General features: G+C 45.9%; 1 protein-coding gene across 7 annotated transcripts in view; it reads left to right on the top strand.

The window, feature by feature from the left end:
• Nucleotides 1-18,253, top strand: part of Plxna2 (plexin A2) — a 214,433-nt gene that overhangs the window by 131,724 nt on the left and 64,456 nt on the right. For 5 of the 7 annotated variants that reach the window (XM_008824794.3, XM_029559479.1, XM_029559480.1 and 2 more), the window contains exons 5-9: nt 5,681-5,781; nt 8,895-9,018; nt 10,371-10,524; nt 11,023-11,119; nt 14,745-14,859. In XM_008824794.3, the coding sequence (XP_008823016.1) occupies nt 5,681-5,781; nt 8,895-9,018; nt 10,371-10,524; nt 11,023-11,119; nt 14,745-14,859 (591 nt within the window). Of the gene's footprint in view, nt 1-5,680; nt 5,782-8,894; nt 9,019-10,370; nt 10,525-11,022; nt 11,120-14,744; nt 14,860-14,983; nt 15,032-16,705; nt 16,799-18,253 lie in introns of those variants that run through there. The other 2 variants (XM_029559482.1, XM_029559483.1) reach the window with 2 other exon arrangements.

Here is an 18,253-nt window from a genome sequence, read left to right as displayed (position 1 = left end):
TTCCCACACAGATCCAGCCCTGCTGAAACAGGTCCAGAAAGGTACTAGGAGGCTCCCCTCCTCCCAGGCCAGAGGAGCCAAGAGCTCCTCTGAGTCACCAGTAATTAAGAGTATTTCTTAAGTAAATGACTTAATAGGACAGTTATATTCATTAGAAGTGTAATAACAAGACATAAGCCCAACCAGGAAAGATTGTGGAGTATGAAGGTAGAACCTGTCAGAGGCGACCCTTAGGTCCCAAGGAGGCAACAAGCAGGCGGGGGCAGGAGATGACACCCTCCCATGCTAGCCCTACCATGCAATTGATCTCAGAGTTTCTCAGCCAGCTCAGCTACCCTCAGATCCCAGCACTCAGTGGAGGGGCCTCAGCATAATTAAAATTCAGTGATAATAACCAAACACTGATTAAAGCATCATGGAGTGTCCCATTAAATTCTGAATCAGCCCTGGCAAAGCCCCACCCTGCATATCTTGGACACTCTCCTTGGCCTGAGACTAGTGTTCTACTTCGCCCCAGCAAGTGCAAGACTGTCACTCCCAACTCGTGAGATTTGAACTTGGTCCTTTGGAGACTCCAGGGACTTGGAATTAGAAGAACCTAATTTCTCGAGTCAGATGAGGTAGCACATGCTTATAGCACCAACGCTCCAATGGCAGAGGCAGGAAGAAGGAGATTTCTTTTTTCTGTGTAATTTTTTAATTGAATTTTTGTGTATTTCATACAGAAAGTAATCTTTATACCCCTTTCCCCTTCGGCGCCCTCCCATCTCCCACCCCTCACTGCAATTCATACATTCTGTCACTTGTGTTAAGGCCTATCATGTAAAGTTAATACCCCCAGATGTCCCTCAGTGCAAGTTCATCCACTGGGATCTAGTCAGCCTATCTAGAGTGCCTCCCTTTAAGATCAGCTCAGGAGGAAGATTTCAAAGGAAGCCTGAACTATGTGGCAAAACTTTGTCTCAAAAAAACTAAAACTTGGGGCCAGAGAAATGACTCAGCTGTTAAGAGCACTGACAGAGGACCCAGTTCAGATCCTAGCACCCACATGGCAGCAAACAACCATCTGTAATGCAAGTTCCAGGGAATCCTACACCCTCTTCTGACTTCCAGTAGCATTGCAGGACATAGGTACACTTATACACATGCAGGCAATATACTTATACACATAAAACAAAAATAATTTTTAAAAAACAAACTTAAAAATGAAAGGAAGGGAGGGAAAAGGACATAGAGAGAGAGAGAAAAAAGAATGGAGGAGAGAGAGAGAGAGAGAGAGGGAAGGGGAGGGGAGGGGAGGGAAGGGAAGGGAAAGGAAGGGAAGGGAAGGGAAGGGAAGGGAAGGAAGAGCAGAGCTTATTTCCCCCTGGCATAAAGAGGTCCACAAAGTTCTTTTGTAAGTCACTCTAATTCCTGCCATAGCCCAAAGATAGTTTGGTTCTGGTTTTTCCCTGAGCCCAGGATCTAACATTTGAATATAGACATCTGAAGAGCTTAAGTCATCTGTCTCAGAGGCTCTCAAACTTGAACATACCTACAAACCAACTAGAGAGGTGGTAAACCCGTTTTCTAAGCTTCAATGTTTAATTGAATGGACCTGGTCTCTCTTGTCTAGTAAGCTCACAGTGACGGTGGTTGTGGTTCCAGGACCATGCTTTGAGAGCCTTAGAGCCACCTATTTATGGAAGACATCCTTTTGGCCTGGGAATGACAGGCTAAAGAGCTCAGAGACTTCAATGGCCTCAGCTCTGTGGGCTTCCCCAGCTTTTTGAAGTGAACCCTAGTCTGCCTTTCTGACTCACACCCTCTCCACCTTGTCCTCATACAGGCCCCTGAGAGAGTCTGCTTTCCTGGACTATGATGGTTCCATCCTCCTGGAATCTGTTAAAATCTCAAAAGGCCCAACCCATGCCAGGCTCACACAAGGCCTTCCTGGCAGCACAAGGAGACAGAAAATAAATGTAGGACACGGATAGGAGCTGCAAGCTTAGTTGCCACTTCCTTTGTAGCTACATTTGAAACAGTAAGATTTCACTTAACATAATATATACAAAATCTTAACTTTTCAACATGTCAGTGTCAAATTATTAATGTCATATTTGCTTTCTCTTCTTTAAATCTTCAGGATAGGTGTGTGTTGGGTATCTATAGCATACCTCACATTGAACTAGCCACTCTCAAATACTTAAGAGCCACAGGTCTAGTGGTGATCATATTAGACAGTATAGACACGAAAGTCTTCTCTCTGAATTCCCTCCCCCTTTTTACTGCTGCTCTTAGAACACAGCAATTTCCTCCTGTGACAGCTTGTCTGTTTGTGACTTGAGGTGATAGTTGTCTTTTAATGCTGTGTTTAATTCTCCTGAAGTGCCTAGTACTACCCTATGTGGAACATCAGATCAACCAGTGCTGGCTGATGAATGAAACTAGAAATACAGGAATATAGCGAGAGAAGGCTCATGGGAGCTTCTGACTTTATGGGTCTCCTCTCAGTCACTATGACACTCATTCCTCTGATTTGTGCCCAGCTAGTAGATCATAGAGAATAATTCAAGTTCTCAAGCCCTCCCTCCTTATAAGTTTCCTGTTTCACTTTACTCTGCTTTAAAAAAAAAAAAAAAATCCCACCAGGAGGGCCCAGGAAACAGGAAAAATAGTTGTGCTGTTGGTTTCATGTTTGGAGAAGAACAGGGTTTCACTATCTCCATGGCACTTGGCGTGAAAGTGGGCTTTGTTGCTGGAGACACTGCTCCCATTCAGGGCCCCCTTTCCCAGCTGCTGAGAGCCGGGCTGTGTTTTGACAGACGGGCCGAATGCAATGCAGACAGTTGTTTTAATTTCCAGCCAGATGCAGACATCACTCACAAGGAGCCCGAAACCCAAGAAAGGGAGTGATCGTTGGACTGCTGCTCCTAGGCCTCGAAGGGTAGACTGGAGGGGGCCATCAGAAGCCCATTGAGCACTGGGGTCCCAGATATCCTGAAAGACTATGAGCCATCAGACCTGGGCCTGGCACCCATGTCTCTAGGGGGCACCTGTTAGAAAGGTGCTTTGTGCAAGTGTTGCAGTCAGAGTAAGGATTGCTCTTTGGTAATAAGATCTGGATAGTCTTTCAACTGTCAAATGTACAGGTCAGAAATCATAGTCGAGCTGGGGCAAAGCACTTGCTATGCAAGCATGAAGACCTGAGTTCAGATCCTCAGGATCCATGTAAAGTTGGGCTTGGTAGCATGAATCTGTGATCTCAGTGTTCCTTCAGCAAGAAAAGGTGGAGACAGGTAAGGCCCCAGAAGCTCACAGGCCAGCTAGCCTGGTGTGCACATCAGCAAACAAGAGACCCTGCCTCAAAACAAGGTGAAAGACAAGAACTAACACCTGAGGTTTTCTTCTAATCCCGAAATATGCACTGTGGCTTATGCATGTGGTCTCTCTCTCTCTCTCTCTCTCTCTCTCTCTCTCTCTCTCTCTCTCTCTCTCCTTCTGTGCACATACAGAGATTAAAAAGTTAAAAAATAAATCATGGTCTCAGGGAGGGGTTGAGCAAACTATGAGAGATTGAGTCCTTGAATGTCCAAATTGGAAGGGACCACAGCCTTCCTCTCAGAGCCAAAGTCATTTCATAGCGTCCAGGATGAACATCACCCTGACTGCCACTCATCCCTATGATGGGTCGTATACTTTAGACAGAGGCTCTGTTGTAGATCAGACAGCCCTGACTGTCTTTCCCATTCTGACACTATATATCTATTTGGGTAGCCCATGATAACATCTGCCTCCCCTACAGGTCATATAGGGCTAAGAGCCAACTGAAACCTTCAGGTATATTATTCCTGAGATATAAAGAATTCTTGAGTTTTAAACCAACTGTTCCCCAACTATACTTTAAGTGTCCACTTTTTAAACTGGATTTCAAGCTTTTACACTTACCTTCCCTATGGCTTATTTTTACTGTTGAAGGAAGGTTTGATGCGTAAGGCTGAGTATGTTGTGATGTTAGGGTGAGTGAGCACACAATGAGAAAAGAATGACATACTGTCTCTCTCTGCTGCATCCGATGTGTAACCTGTACTCACACTCACATTAGACTGAACTGGTCTGTGACTACTTTTGCCCATGATATCCCTCAGTTTGGAATGTCTTTCAGGTCTGTGTATCTAAGGACTTCTCGTCCTCCTCCTCGCCCTCCGCATTCCTCCTCATCTTCCAGCTTTTCCTGTTCTTCCCTTTGCTTTCCTCTTTATGAGATGGGGTCTTAGTTTGTACTCTCTGGGCTGGCCTCAAATTCACTATGTAAGCCCAGCTAGGCTGTAACTTATGGATAATACCCCTATCTTGGCTCCCACCCCTAATTCCAAGTGCTGGAATTCCAGAAATTAGCCAAATGCCCAGCAGACTCATTCTTGTCCTTCACCCTTAAGTTCTTGGCCCCTTCCTCCTGACAGATTAGCCTGGGTTCCCCTCCTCTAAACTCCCAAGGTGCTAGTGCTCACACCAATCCCATGCTACAACACTGAACTTGACAAAGAGGAACTCTTGGTTGGTAGCTGTCAACTCCCCTTGACTATAGGCCTCTGCTAGGCCTGAATCTGTGCCACTTGCTGTCCAATTCTCTGTTGAACACCAGAACCTCCACAGAGCTAACGTCCAATGACATCCTTTGCTGAGTTAACTGACCCTCTGGGAATGATGCTGTGAGCATGTCTCCCTCATATCTTTGCCCCTCTGCCAGTGGCAGGGTACAATGTCATTGGGCCACAGATCATGTTTTCACCTGGGAAACTTTCAGCAAGTGGAAGTCCTCTACTGCCCAACGAGTGGGTTCATATTGCCAGCCCAGCATATGTTTCTGCAACTCAGAAGCCTCCTGCTCCAACCAGCAATGGCTACCTAAGACACGTCAAGTAGAAAACTTCCATCCTTTGGCCCCTTGCCTGACCTCTATTGTGATACATTCTGGACAGGTGAGGACAAGTGGTATCCAAATAGGCCCGACTCAGGCCCCTGAAGAGCCTTCCAGAAGGGCAGGAGTGGTTTCAAGGGTTGTCCCTCATGCAGGAACTTGATCTGCAAGTTTCCACTAAGTAGGCAAGACAGAATCAGACAAGCAGCTCGTCTCTGTGGAGGTTCCCATTCTGCCAGACTCTTCAAAGGGTGGGAGATTTACTAGAGAAACTGAATGCAGACATCAGAGAATGGGATAATTGGATCCAGGTGGTACACTTGGTTGGCTGTAAAACACCAATGCCATGCTATGAATATTATTTGATGGGAAAAGTTCCTCCCCTCCCCATGTGTGCTGCGCAGGCAGGATGTCACAGCCCAAGCCCAGCTGAAAGCTCTTCAGAGATGAGTCTATGCCATCAATAGCCTTTCAGCAGAGTTAACTGTTTTTAGCATGTGGCTGGGATGTACCCAACTCTTAGACACTGGTAGAGGAAGTAATAGACTGGAAGATTCACTTCCAATTTTGGCAAAAGGAGACCTGAGCTGCCATTCATATGTCTTTTGTTTAGGACTAGCCCTTAACAATGAGGTAGGAACAAGGCCCCTGTTTTGCCTCTAGTGTCGCTTCTTAGGGGGCATGACAATGCAGAGTGCATGGATGTAGGTGTGTTTTGAAAACACATCTTCATGTTGTTACAACCTGACCTCCCTGTGTTCCCTTTCCTCTCTCTGCCAGGTCACCAGGGTCCCTGTTGAGTCATGTGAGCAGTACACAACTTGTGGAGAGTGTCTAAGCTCGGGAGACCCTCACTGTGGCTGGTGTGCCCTGCACAACATGTAAGTTGGAATGTCCCAGAAGCCAGCCTGGCATGCACAAGAACGGGGACTTCCTGGTAAGATGGACAGGACAGCTGAGGAATTTCCCTCTTTTGAGCAGTAGTGATTGTAAATGAGATGCAATGTGGAGCGCAGGAAATGGTAGAGGTCTGCTTCCTATGCACAGTCCTTTGCCAGTCTTTCCTTCACAGGCACTTTGAAGTGACATGACATGACTTTGTTCTTCTGTCACTGAGAGAAATCACAGGGCAGCTGTAGAATCCCTAAATTTTCCAAAAGCCTCTTGGGTGTGATTGGACACTGAAGCCAGGCAAAGGCTTTTAGACCAGATGGTAGAGCACCAGAACTAGGAATTGCACTCTGGCTATCTGGCTAGCTGCTGGGTGACCCTGGGTGGGTCACCTGGCAGCTCCAGACTGCCATCTCTCCATTGCTTAACTTGGAAAATGCCTGTTTCACAGGTGAATTGTGAAGGCTAAATGAAATAATAAGTACTTTGGAAATAAAGAAGCCCAGAAGAGGTTACACAAATCAAAATAATTATTACGGACTCTGTACCCTAGGGAGGACCCTTCTGGCCTCGTTATTTCATGATTCCAAGAAGTCTGCATTGCATCCAACTGGCCTCATATCCCTATTCAGATACATCCCTACCATAGAACAACAGCTCAATAGAAATGCAAAATTACACTTAAACTTCCTAATTCGTGAAGCCACAGAGGAAGAGAAAAGGGTGAAACCCTGAAAGCGGGAGCTGGCCAGGGATTCTGTTGCCCAATAGGGTTGGAAATTCTGTGGCTCCATGCCAACCAGTACAGCGTCTCCACGAAATGTGCCCGGCTTCGGGTAGAGGCGGAGGCAGAGGGCCAGAGTTCAGGGTCCTGCACAATAGCTCTTGGCTTCCAGCCTCTGCAGCAGGTGTTGGAAGGGCTCTGGAGGGAGGGAGGAAGGGAGGGAAAGAGGTTGGGCTTTGCAGATGCAAAAATCTGGACTGGATTTGAGCCCACCAACACTGGGTTCCCTGCTTAGGTTTTAGAGGTAAGAGAGTTCTCAAAAAGTTTCACCAAAATGCCCTTTGGAAAACCAGGATAGTAAGTTTCCATGTAGGTCAAACAGCTAGTCAAGATGCTGGGGCCACTCACTGTGTCCAGGAATGGAAAAGCAGGTAGATTTACCTACCTTCAGTGAGGCTGACCCAACAGTGTGCAGACTCTAAGAAGAAACTCTAAGAATATAACAACCCACCCCCAGCCCTGTGGGGAAAGGTTCCAGTTTTAACCCTCTCACTCTGCAATGGCCACTTCCTGCAATGCCACCTACCTCTGGGTCCTCCCTACCCTTACCCTGCCTTCTAGATTATAGTGCCTGTGACAAATATCACATGCAGAATACTGAATCATAGATCCAGGTTACCATTTACTCACCAGCAAGGGCACTGCTCTTTTTAACTTGTATCAGCACCTATGGCTGGATCAGTGATGCCTCCATCTCTCAGGGACCCTAAACCGCCGTATCTTCCCACTGATCTGAATCAGCTGTGGCTTCTAGAATGCCTGAGCTCCAACAGAGATAACCCAAAGTTCCTCTGCCCACTGAACTCATTTGTCCTTAGCAAATCTTCCCCACCTACCCAGGCATACCTCTCCCACCCAGTCCACTTGCCAAACACTCATGGGGAACAGAAGCTGCACTGTTCATACTCACATTTCTCCTCATCTGGCATTCTTATCTTTGGCAGACCCTCCTGAACTGTCTTCCCGCTCACCCTCCCATCTGCCCAGCTAGAAGAGCAATGAGGACCCAGCCATTTTCATCCCAGGTCTAAAAGTCAGCCTCTTCTATGGAGGCAGAGAGCTGATGGTTAAAAGCCTCTGGTCCCGGGAGACTTGAAACCCTCCTGTCTCTTCTGTATGCCTTGTTCCTCCAAGTGTGTTATTGTCTCCCAAGCTATTTATCTCTGTTAGGGCTGTTGCCATAAATAGTATGATAAAAAAGAGCCATTTCAGTGAGTCAATGAGATAAAGGCTCTAGTCAAGAGCTCACTTTAGAGTTATCTTAAGGATTCACTTAAACCTCAATAATTCTTTCCTTTGACAGTGCTCATATTTAGATCCATTATGTGCCTGGAAAGGAAGAGGGGAGGAGCTTGGAGGAGTCAGGGTAGGAATCACTGCTTGATTGTGAAATGCTGTAGTGCCCTGTTTGATGACTATTTACTTTGGAACTGTACCAGCCCTGAGCCTGTTCCCATAGTATGCAGCAGGTGGCTGCACCCAGCTCCTAAGTCTGAGCATCACTGTGCCCACCTGCCACCATGGCCCAAAGAGCCTGGAGCCAGAGATAAAGATGTCAGGAGAAAGGGCTGTACAGGCTTTCTGCCAGAGGCCATCCTGGACACACTCCTTGTCTGTCTCTCTGACTCAAGGCATTATTTCATGACACAAACATTTATTTAAAATATACCATGTGACAGGTAGAATAGCTCAATGAATAAAACATGGCCTCTGCCTTAAAGAGCCATTAATCCACCCAAAGATCACATGCATCCTGTCTCACACTTAAGACCCTCTCCTACTTGCTAACATCTTTGAGGGGAGAATGATAATGTTATTAATCAGCATTATTAATATCAGTATCACAAGTGCTAACACTGGCACACATCCACTAAGTGCCAGGCTGCATTCTAAACACTAACTCACTTTACTCTTACAGCAGCCTGACGAAGATAGGGTATTGTCATCATCACCATTCTATGGTTGGGAAAACAGAGAAGAGAAAGACAGTAACTTACCCAGTGGGGCCCAGTTAGCAGGTCACAGGCCTAGTGTTAAAGCCCAGCACTCTGGCTGCAGAGTTCATGTTTACTGTCCTTTGCAAATCTCCAAGACTTACTCAGCTGAGCATCCCACAGTACTGGCATGGTGTTCTTTATACCCAACCTGTATCTAGGTTGGGAATCTTTCCCCTTCCTCTATATATCCTTAGCTTCCTGTGAGACTGATCACCTGGGAGTACAGTAAAAGTCACCCCAAGACAACAGGCTATGGGGCAGAAAACCTCTCTTACCAAGAGACAGTGGAACCCTGACTACTTGTGAATCTGGGCCCATGCAGGTGCTCCCGCAGAGACAAGTGCCAGCGGGCCTGGGAAGCAAATCGATTCGCTGCCAGCATCAGCCAGTGTATGAGCCTTGAGGTGCACCCCAGCAGCATCTCTGTGTCAGAGCATAGCAGGCTGGTAAGTATGCAGAAAGGAGGGTGGGAGCACAGAGAACACCCTTTTAATGCATGTCTATATGTAGATCAGACTTTCAGTGCTCCAGGGAGACTAGAAAACCCATGGTGATGCCTATTGTAAAGGATACAGTCACTCACTACACTTCTGTGAATTTATTGCCCACTGATCTGTTTTATAATCTAAATTTGCATTTAGCCACAAATGCCTGTGACATGATACAATACCAAGCAGTGTATTCTTAGAGTATGCTGTGATTACAGTCTTCTGTTTGTTATTTGCTCAAAAAAATCTCAGATTGCCATTGTGTTTGGGGGGAGGGGGACAAAAAGACAGAGAGTGGCATTAAAGAGAGACTGAGACTTGTTCAAAGTGTGTGCTTAAAGAGAATATTAACCATAATAAAATAGCCCTTAGTTACCTGTCAAGGTACAACCCAAAACATTCCATGTCCTCGGGCCCTGTTATTTCATTGTGAGGGTTTTATGATCATTCACAAATGTTAATTAGTTAAAGAAACTTCCACAGTTTCAATTCATTCATCCTTACCAGGCAATTTTGGTGGCTCCAGTGAAACTAAGAGAACAAGCAGGGTTTGGGTGTACCTACTGAGGACAGACTCATTGAGAAGTGCCCTGAATTCAGAGAAACATTGGTCATTAGATATTTTCTCAGTTAACAAATTTTTTTTGAAAGTCTCATTTTTCACCTAGACTAGAGACCTTAGGTAATAGACACTATCTGGCTATCTGTGACCCTTTCTCTGATACCCTGAGCCCTTGTGAACCTCCTTCCCCACCCTAGGGCACTGCTGGAAAGCAGAGAGCCTAAAGTAAACAGGGGAGCAAAACTCTAAGGATCCTACTACTCCAGAGTGAACCGGTAAGTGGCAGCTAGGGCAAGGAGTTACCATCTCCCACCAGCCTGGCTCCTGGCTAGCCTCCATCTTGGAAAAGCTCATGCTCCCAGGAACCCAGGCTGAGGCCTGTGATGAAGACCTCAGCTCATGACGCCCCCTGCAGGCTTTTATGGTGCTTTGCAATTAATTTCCATGTCATATCAATATTGAGCAGTCTGGGGTGGATGTTGGTTACCTGTCCCCCTAGTTCCTTGTACAACAAGTGTTTTCTGATGCTGGAAAAGATTAAAGAATTAACAATAATAATCTTACAGACCATTGACACCACACACCACAGAGCCATTTATTATTCTAACTGTTCACTGGCAGACCTGGAGGATTACCTAAACCAATGCCCTTCCCTTATAGATGAGGCCAAGGAGATCGCTGAGGACTAGGTCCTGGCAGGGAACCTGGCCTGGGGCCTGGGTTTCCTGAGCTCTTGCTTCTCCCACAGCTCAGCCTGGTTGTGAGTGATGCCCCCAACCTCTCAGAGGGTATCGCCTGTGCCTTTGGGAACTTGACAGAGGTGGAGGGGCAGGTATCTGGGAGCCAAGTCATCTGCATCTCACCTGGACCCAAGGATGTCCCTGTCATCCCTCTGGACCAAGGTAAGGGCTGTGTGTAGTGTGGTGGGTATGGGAGCCACAATACAAGCATGAAGCTACCTGACCAGTCTTTACATACCAGTCCCTAATATTGGCTTATGTAAGTTGTGGAGTTGAAAGCACTCTGCTGTGTCAAAGTGAGATTCAAGAAGGAAAATTCTTGCTCCTACTGAGTGGAAATTGTACAACATGCAGTTTGCCCACTGCCTGTCCCTTCAGGCATGGACAGGATTCCATCAATAGGTTTATTAGGCTCTCTTCACAGAACTGGGCTTGAGGAGTTCTGATCTAATATTCTGAAATTCTTTCAGTAGCTGAGCATGCCTAGCCAAGCCAAAGAAACTCCAGCGGGCCTGTTACTGAAGGGCAGGCTAGTACCCACCAAAGGGATGCTCTGAGGGAAGAGCAGGTTCAGGCAGACTCTCCCAACCATCTGCATGGTGGCTTTACAATATGCCTTTCTCCTCCGGGTATCAGGTTCTCACTCTCCTTTCTTTGCAGACTGGTTTGGCCTAGAGCTGCAGCTGAGGTCCAAGGAGACAGGAAAGATCTTTGTCAGCACAGAGTTCAAGTTCTACAACTGCAGTGCCCACCAACTGTAAGCATACCTCAGAAGGAGCCTTACCTGGGTCTGGTTGTGGGCATGGGGTTCTACTTCCTCCTCCTGTCTTAAGTTCCTGTGGGCAAGACATGTGGTAGTCACCTTGAAGTCTCTCTCAAAGACACCTGGCGTGTGTACATTTGAATAGCATTTAGCACAGTCCCTAATCCTGCTTAATCTCCTTTGGCCCCTCCCCAGCATACCCTTTTTTCAACTCTGAAGCCAAGATGGCAAAAAGAGGGTCATGACCCAGGAGCTATAAGAAAAGGTTTCCATTTTAGACAACTGCCTATGGTTTGGAAGGTGGAGACTGACAGGGAGTAGATTGGCCCCTCCCCAGCATACCCTTTTTTCAACTCTGAAGCCAAGATGGCAAAGAGGGTCATGACCCAGGAGCTATAAGAAAAGGTTTCCATTTTAGACAACTGCCTATGGTTTGGAAGGTGGAGACTGACAGGGAGTAGAATTGGGACAGGGCTCCCACATTAGGGAGTCAGTTGCGAACACAAAGGAATTCAGACATGAGGGCAGCAGACTCTCTCTGCACCCAGTGAAAGGGTCTGGGCTGGAAGAGGCATAAGAGGCTTTAGTGTGAAACAGAACTCAAGTTCTGAAAGACAAAGGAAAACAAAACAATTCACACCACCAGCCTCCAAGGCAGCTTTATCAGGGACCACCTGTAACCACTGAAAGCCAGCAACAAATACCCTCCAGGGTATACCAGGCCAGGAGGGAGCCACCCCAATTTTGAGCACAGGGGGCTGGGAGTGGTGCTCAGGCAAAATTCAAGGTCAAAGTGGAGGACAGAGACCGTCCTCATTTCTTTTGGTCCTCTCTAGACGAGAAACAGGGCACAGAATCTGAGCATTTACACACTATTCACACTAAGAATAGCGAGGGAAACGTGGGTCTTTATAATAAGGCTGCATGAGGGCTGTAGGACTGAATTCAGTAAGGGGGAGGTCAGTTGCAGCTGTGTGCCACAGAGAGCTGTAACTGAGACAATTCCCAGTGCCTGGGACAGCAGCTACCTGAGACTTACATAATGGGAACTTGGAGTTTGTTCGGTCATTGGTCTGTTTTTATCAATTGCTTGCCAGATTATAAGAGAGTATCAAGACCCCATCAATTAGGGAGCACATGAAATAACATTGACCAACCTAAGCTCAGAAACTAAAGCTATAGGCATGATAGGCTCCACAGTTAAAGTGGGGACTAGATCATCTGCTGGTAAATCCAAGGAATCTAGGCATTCAAATAGTCAAGTATGTAAGCACCTATCCTTTCCCCTTCTCTATCTTTGATTTTCATGATCACAATAATCTTCTGGAGTTCTAATATCTCCACAGTAGTAAGGGAAGCAGATATATCAGAGTCTATTCAGAAAGCTCAATAGATATGCTGAGAAAGATGGAACAGGAAGTAGAAATGGCCAGAGGCAACCAGGGCAGGGTACAGAGACTGAGGCTGAACTAGACAAAAGTCTCCTTTACCCACTGCATTCCAACTGTGCTTGGGAAGTGTAGGCTTCTTGAAGAGAGGACTTGTCAACCTTCATAATGTAATGCAGTGATGACAGCACCTGTTATCTGTGAGAGTACCTGCATCTCCATGGCAATCCAGTGTGATGTCACTGAGTTGTGTCTCTATGGCAACAAAGATGCTGTCACAGGCAACAAGTTTTAGCAGAGAAAAACAAGTCTTCTTGACAGCTGAGATTCCATTGTATTTCTTACCCTTTCCTATTCTTGGAATTCTGTTAAAAGCCTCAGAATCTAGTTTGATGTCATCTTTTTAATATGATAAACTGGGGCACGCAGATAATAAGTGCTACAATGACAATGACAAAATTGGCAAATGGATGAGCTAGGTTTAGCGTTCCAACCAATACCACTGTCCTTCTGTCATGGTCTGTTTTCATTAATTGTTGAATCACAAGATATTATCAAAAGGGACTGAAGAGATGGCTTAATTGTTAAGAGCACTGGCTGCTCTTACAGAGGACCCAGATTTGGTTCCAGCACCCACATGGCAGCTGAGGAGCATCTAAACTCCAGTTCCAGAGGGATCTGACACCCTCTTCTGGCTTCCACCAGCATTGCACATACATGGTGTACTTACATACATGCAAGCAAACCACTCAAACATATAAAATAAAAATGAGTTTAATTTTAAGAAAAGATTATCAAGAACCCATCAGTGAGTCGTGGGGCCTCACGTTAAGATAAAGAGCTACTAAACAATCATGGATGCTGAGGGAGAATAATTTTTCTCCAGGACTAGTTCCTTGAGAGGTTCTCTAATTCCAAGTGGGCATCCCTAAACACTTTACACACGACCACTCAGTGCATTTTATATGTATGTATATTTATACATGCACATATGTTTATGTAACAAGGAAGAGAACAAGAAATCGAGGGGGGGCATGGGAGGAGTTGGTATGGGACTCCAAGGGGAAATAATGCAAAAACAGTACTCATGTATGAAATTCTCAAAAATAAAAAATAAAAATAAAAGAACCCATCAGTGAGGGAGTGCATGAAATAGCTTTGACTTAAGCTCAGAAACTAAGTAACTGCAGACACAACTGGCCTGGGGAAGGTGAGGCCTGTGCTGGCCAGCACATCTCACACTGGGTCCTACTAGCAAGAGACCCCTGGATCAAGCCCCCACAACCCAGACTTAATCAGAAGCCCACCAGGTGGCGCCAGATTTCAGACCTGTTCTGTCTGTACCTGTCAGTACAGTCCTGAAAGGCTAGAAGATGGTGAGGAAGGACAGCACTCTTCCATTACAATGGTCTACACACACAGAGGTCCAAGTGAAACCAGAGAGAAAGCAGCGCTCTCTGTGATAAGAAATGTGTGTGCTGTAGACATAGACTATTGCTCCATCCTGGGGCCACTAGTGATATGGGGCAAAGTATGGTAATTCAATACTGTGAATTCCCCAAGGTCAGTAACACAGGTGCTGAGAACCAACTGCTGATGTGCAAATATTATTGAAGAGGTTGAAATAACAGGTGATTTAAGCTGATCAAAATAATAATGGCTCTTAGCATTGTTCTTCCCCCAAACCATTCCCTATACATTATCTCCTTTGACACCAAACAGCCCTGCGAACAGACAGGAATTTTTATTACAGACAGATGAAGAGACTGAGTAACTTGCTCAGGGTGACCTCAGTGCTGGCAGTGGAAGCAAGCCTGGAATCAGATCTAGTTTCTGCCTCTGTGCTCTTTTGGCTTCTCTGTCTTATAAGCAGTGGTATACCTGTGAATGTTTAACTACCAGCAGTTCATCTATTTTGTAATATTTGCCAATTACTGTGGTTTAAATGCTCCTACCATAGCCATTTTAGTCATGGAATTCCAGCTTGAAAAATCCCAGCTTGAAAAATTCCTCAAAATATAAACCAACTCCAGCACACCACTGCTTTGTGGGTTAGATCATTCCCACTGCAATCCTGGTTTAGTTCTACTTTTCTGCCCTGTGAACATCTTGGATGCAGAATCCACAATTCTCAGTGCTGGAAGATGCTTCACTATTCTGCCCTCTCCAGAGTGAGACCAAGACGTAGGCCCAGGATAATGGTCTGCCCTCTTACTGTCCCTCCCTTGCAGGTGCCTGTCCTGTGTCAACAGTGCTTTCCGCTGCCATTGGTGCAAGTACCGTAACCTTTGCACACATGACCCCACCACCTGCTCCTTCCAGGAAGGCCGGATCAATGTTTCAGAGGTAAGAAGGCTCTCTGTATCATAAAATATTCCAAGAAAATCTGAGCAGCATCCCCCACCCCATTGCAGATGGTCTGTCCTGGATTAACCATCTCTTGTCCTGTCCCATCTTGGTCACCCTGTAGGGTTTCTGCATGTGAGAAATCCGTGATATTATGAAGCGCAAGAAAGTGGCAACAGATGGCCTCAGGCAGAGGCTACATCTGCTCCACTGCCAAGACTGCATTCACAAGCTTTAAGGTGACTGCAAGTTGTGATTAAAAACTCAGAGGAAGCATATCTAAGCAAACAGACTCCATGGTCTGGAAGAGTATAGTGAACAAAATCTATTCTTTGAGCCTAGCCCTTTGCTTGGCTATAGGCTTACTCTACTTCAATAGAACATTCACTCTCAACCATTTTTTCATGCCAACTTTTCTCCCAACTCTAAAATTCAATGATTCTTTGACTCTGCTGTATGACTGAGTGGGTGGCCTTAGAGAGAAAGAAATCCAGTTAATGAAAAGTGCCAGGCATTGCCAAAAGTCCTATTATCTAGTGGAAGTTCCTTCTCTAAAGCCAGGCCCACCTTTGTCATTGAAACAGTGAAATGTCACATTGCTCATCTTTACGTTAACATTCCATTCAGTAATTATTCACCAATGTTGATTTTCTCACATGGTCCTAAAATGCTTCAGCTCCATGAAGTCTGCTTCATTGAATTCCTTTCCTGTGTCCAGTGCTTTTCATGCCCAAGTGTGGCCAGTGGGGACTGGACAATTGAGACTTTGTATACTCATGCAAACACACATGTACATTCTCATTCATATTCTCTCTCTCTCTCTCTCTCTCTCTCTCTCTCTCTCTCTCTCTCCCCCCTCTCTCCCTCTCTCTCCTCTTCTGCCCTTTAATAGAAAATCTACAAAGTTTCTAAAAGAGGGACTGCAGAGTAAACCACTATAGCCTTTCTAGATAACATCTTTCTCCTGTACTGGGCTGCAAGCTTAAGGACAATGACCACATCTTATCTTTAAATCCTAGTCCTTTATCAGTGAACATTTGTAGAATGCATACACAGAAAACAGTGATGAGCACTGGCCTCTGCACCTGAGTCCAAGTGATGGGAATTGTGCGACCTGTCTAAGGTATTTTAAAATGGAGTTTCTTGGGTCTCTCAGCATTGACAATTGTGGTGGTTACATCTATGGCTAAGCATAAGAAAATAGACCTTGAAAACTTGCTGAACCAGATACACCTGCCATTGAACAGCTTACCCTTTCAGAAATGATAAATAGTAAGCAGAGCAAAAATACTGTATATTGAGCCAGGCATGGTGGTGCACGCCTTTAATCCCAGCACTCGGGAGGCAAAGGCAGGCAGAGCTCTGTGAGTTCAAGGCCAGCCTGGTCTACATAGTGAGTTCCAGGACAGCTGGGGCTACAGGGAGACCCTGTCTCAAAAAGACCAAAAAAAAAAAAAAATACTGTATATTGAAAGGAAGAGATAGTCCCATAACTAGTATTTAAGGCAGACCTGTCCACAGCTGCCTCTTCATGGACACTGGGAATTAATTTCAGGCCTGAGATTCCACAGTTTAAAAAGTGTCTTCTCAGAAAAAGAGCCTAAGCTGAAGGTGTGGTGCAGGGTTAGCCCAGGCTGGGAGCCAACAAAAGAATGGCTTTAGGAAGTGAGCCACAGGGGCTGGTCTGAGGTGACGATGGGGCAGAAGATTGTAATCCTTGGTCTTAAAAACTGACCTTTACTCTGTCCACTGCAACTCTGGAGTCCTTTAATAACCTGGGTGGAGGAGAGGCTGGTGCAGATCAGGACAAAGAGTGACTCTCTTTCTGCTGGGGTTACCCTGACAGGCAGATCAGAAGCCCGGAGCCAAGCCTAAGGGTGACCTGCAGCTGGAGCAAGGGCAAGCAGATTGTCACAGAGAGGAAGACAAATAAACTGTGCTGGGGAGGCCTGAGGGCTGAGCCCTAGAAGGCTAATTGGAAGCAGGCCTGGCCCCCTTCACCTCAAGCAGAAACCAGTGAAGCATAGCTCCTCTTGGGCAACAAATGAGAGATTCGAACATTCCAGAGGGCTGTCTGAAGAGAAGCCATTGCCTCCCTGAAACTCAGGATTAAAGGAACACAAAAAGAGCCTGGGGCAAACCTAGAGACTTCTGTCTCCTGCCAGTCTAACTTTCAGTCATTGGTGTCTATGCATTGGGTTGGAGAGCATCACCCCCCACACATACCCCACCCCCATCTCTTTGCTCTCCATTTCCCCATCAGACCGTGTGGGTGGCTGCTCTCTTGTGCTCCTGTAAGTTGGCCGCTGGCTGGGCACTGGACTGAATGGGGACTGTGAAGGAAACCCAGACTCCATTCAGCTGCCTACTTTGCTCAGCAAAGGAGGTAGAGGGCAGTTTCCCTGCTTAGTGGCTGGGGCCACTTCCTCTACTTCCTAAAATACTGCTGAAGCTTCAGCCAGAGCTGACTATATACTTCCCTTCCTATCCAGTGATTCCCAGACTGGACTCTTTTTTAGCTCTGAGAGACCCCAAAGTTTGAAGAATAACAAAATTGCACATGCCTAACTTGGTTAAGGTTGTTTTAGGGGCTAGAAATCCCTCCATTATCTATTGAGGGTTTCTAGAATATCTCTTTTACACATCCAGTAAGCCCCTCCTCCAACTTGAATCAAAATTTCATGGCTGTATACTTGAAGGAAGCAATATATCACTGATTAACACCACCAATTAACATGGCACTGTTAAATCCTCACACATGCGTAGTTTTTCACCTATAATGGCTGCTCTCAATGTACCTTCCCAGAACTGTGCCATCAGCATCACCTGCAAACTTGGAGAAATTCAAATTCATGGGTCCCATCCCAGATGAAGCTAAAGATTGAGGACCACCGACAGATGGCATTTCCGTTGAGTCTCCAGACCACACTGTAGTTTCACATAACTCATAATTGACATTTGTAGTAATGAGGATGCCAACAACTTGGGGGTTTTGCCCAAGGCTATGGAGAATTCAGCATCCAGAAAAAAAGCTAACTATTTTGCTCTCTACAAAAAAACGGGACCTGTGAGCATGCTGGTCTCCCAGCCTGGCTATAATTGTAGACATGACTTCCATCTGGCCCCTTTCTGTTGTCATGAAGGTTCAGGTACAGCTGGACCAGCACAAATCCATCTCCACAGATGGAGAGACTTCCCAGGGAAGATGAGTCAGAGGGGCCACTTTCCGAGGTTCATCTGCCCACATCCTTCTCAGAGCTGCTAGGCTAATTCCATGCTTAGTACTGACAAAGGAGAACAGCTGGACCACAGTGCATGCAATCCTGAAATAGGAATATTAGTAGATAACATCTATTCAGTATTTATTATGTGTGCAGCACTTTATTTCTATATA

This window comes from Nannospalax galili, unplaced genomic scaffold (genome assembly GCF_000622305.1).
Source record: "Nannospalax galili isolate Female #2095 unplaced genomic scaffold, S.galili_v1.0 scaffold648, whole genome shotgun sequence".
Lineage (NCBI taxonomy): Eukaryota > Metazoa > Chordata > Mammalia > Rodentia > Spalacidae > Nannospalax > Nannospalax galili.
This window is presented reverse-complemented; position numbering and strand designations above follow the sequence as displayed.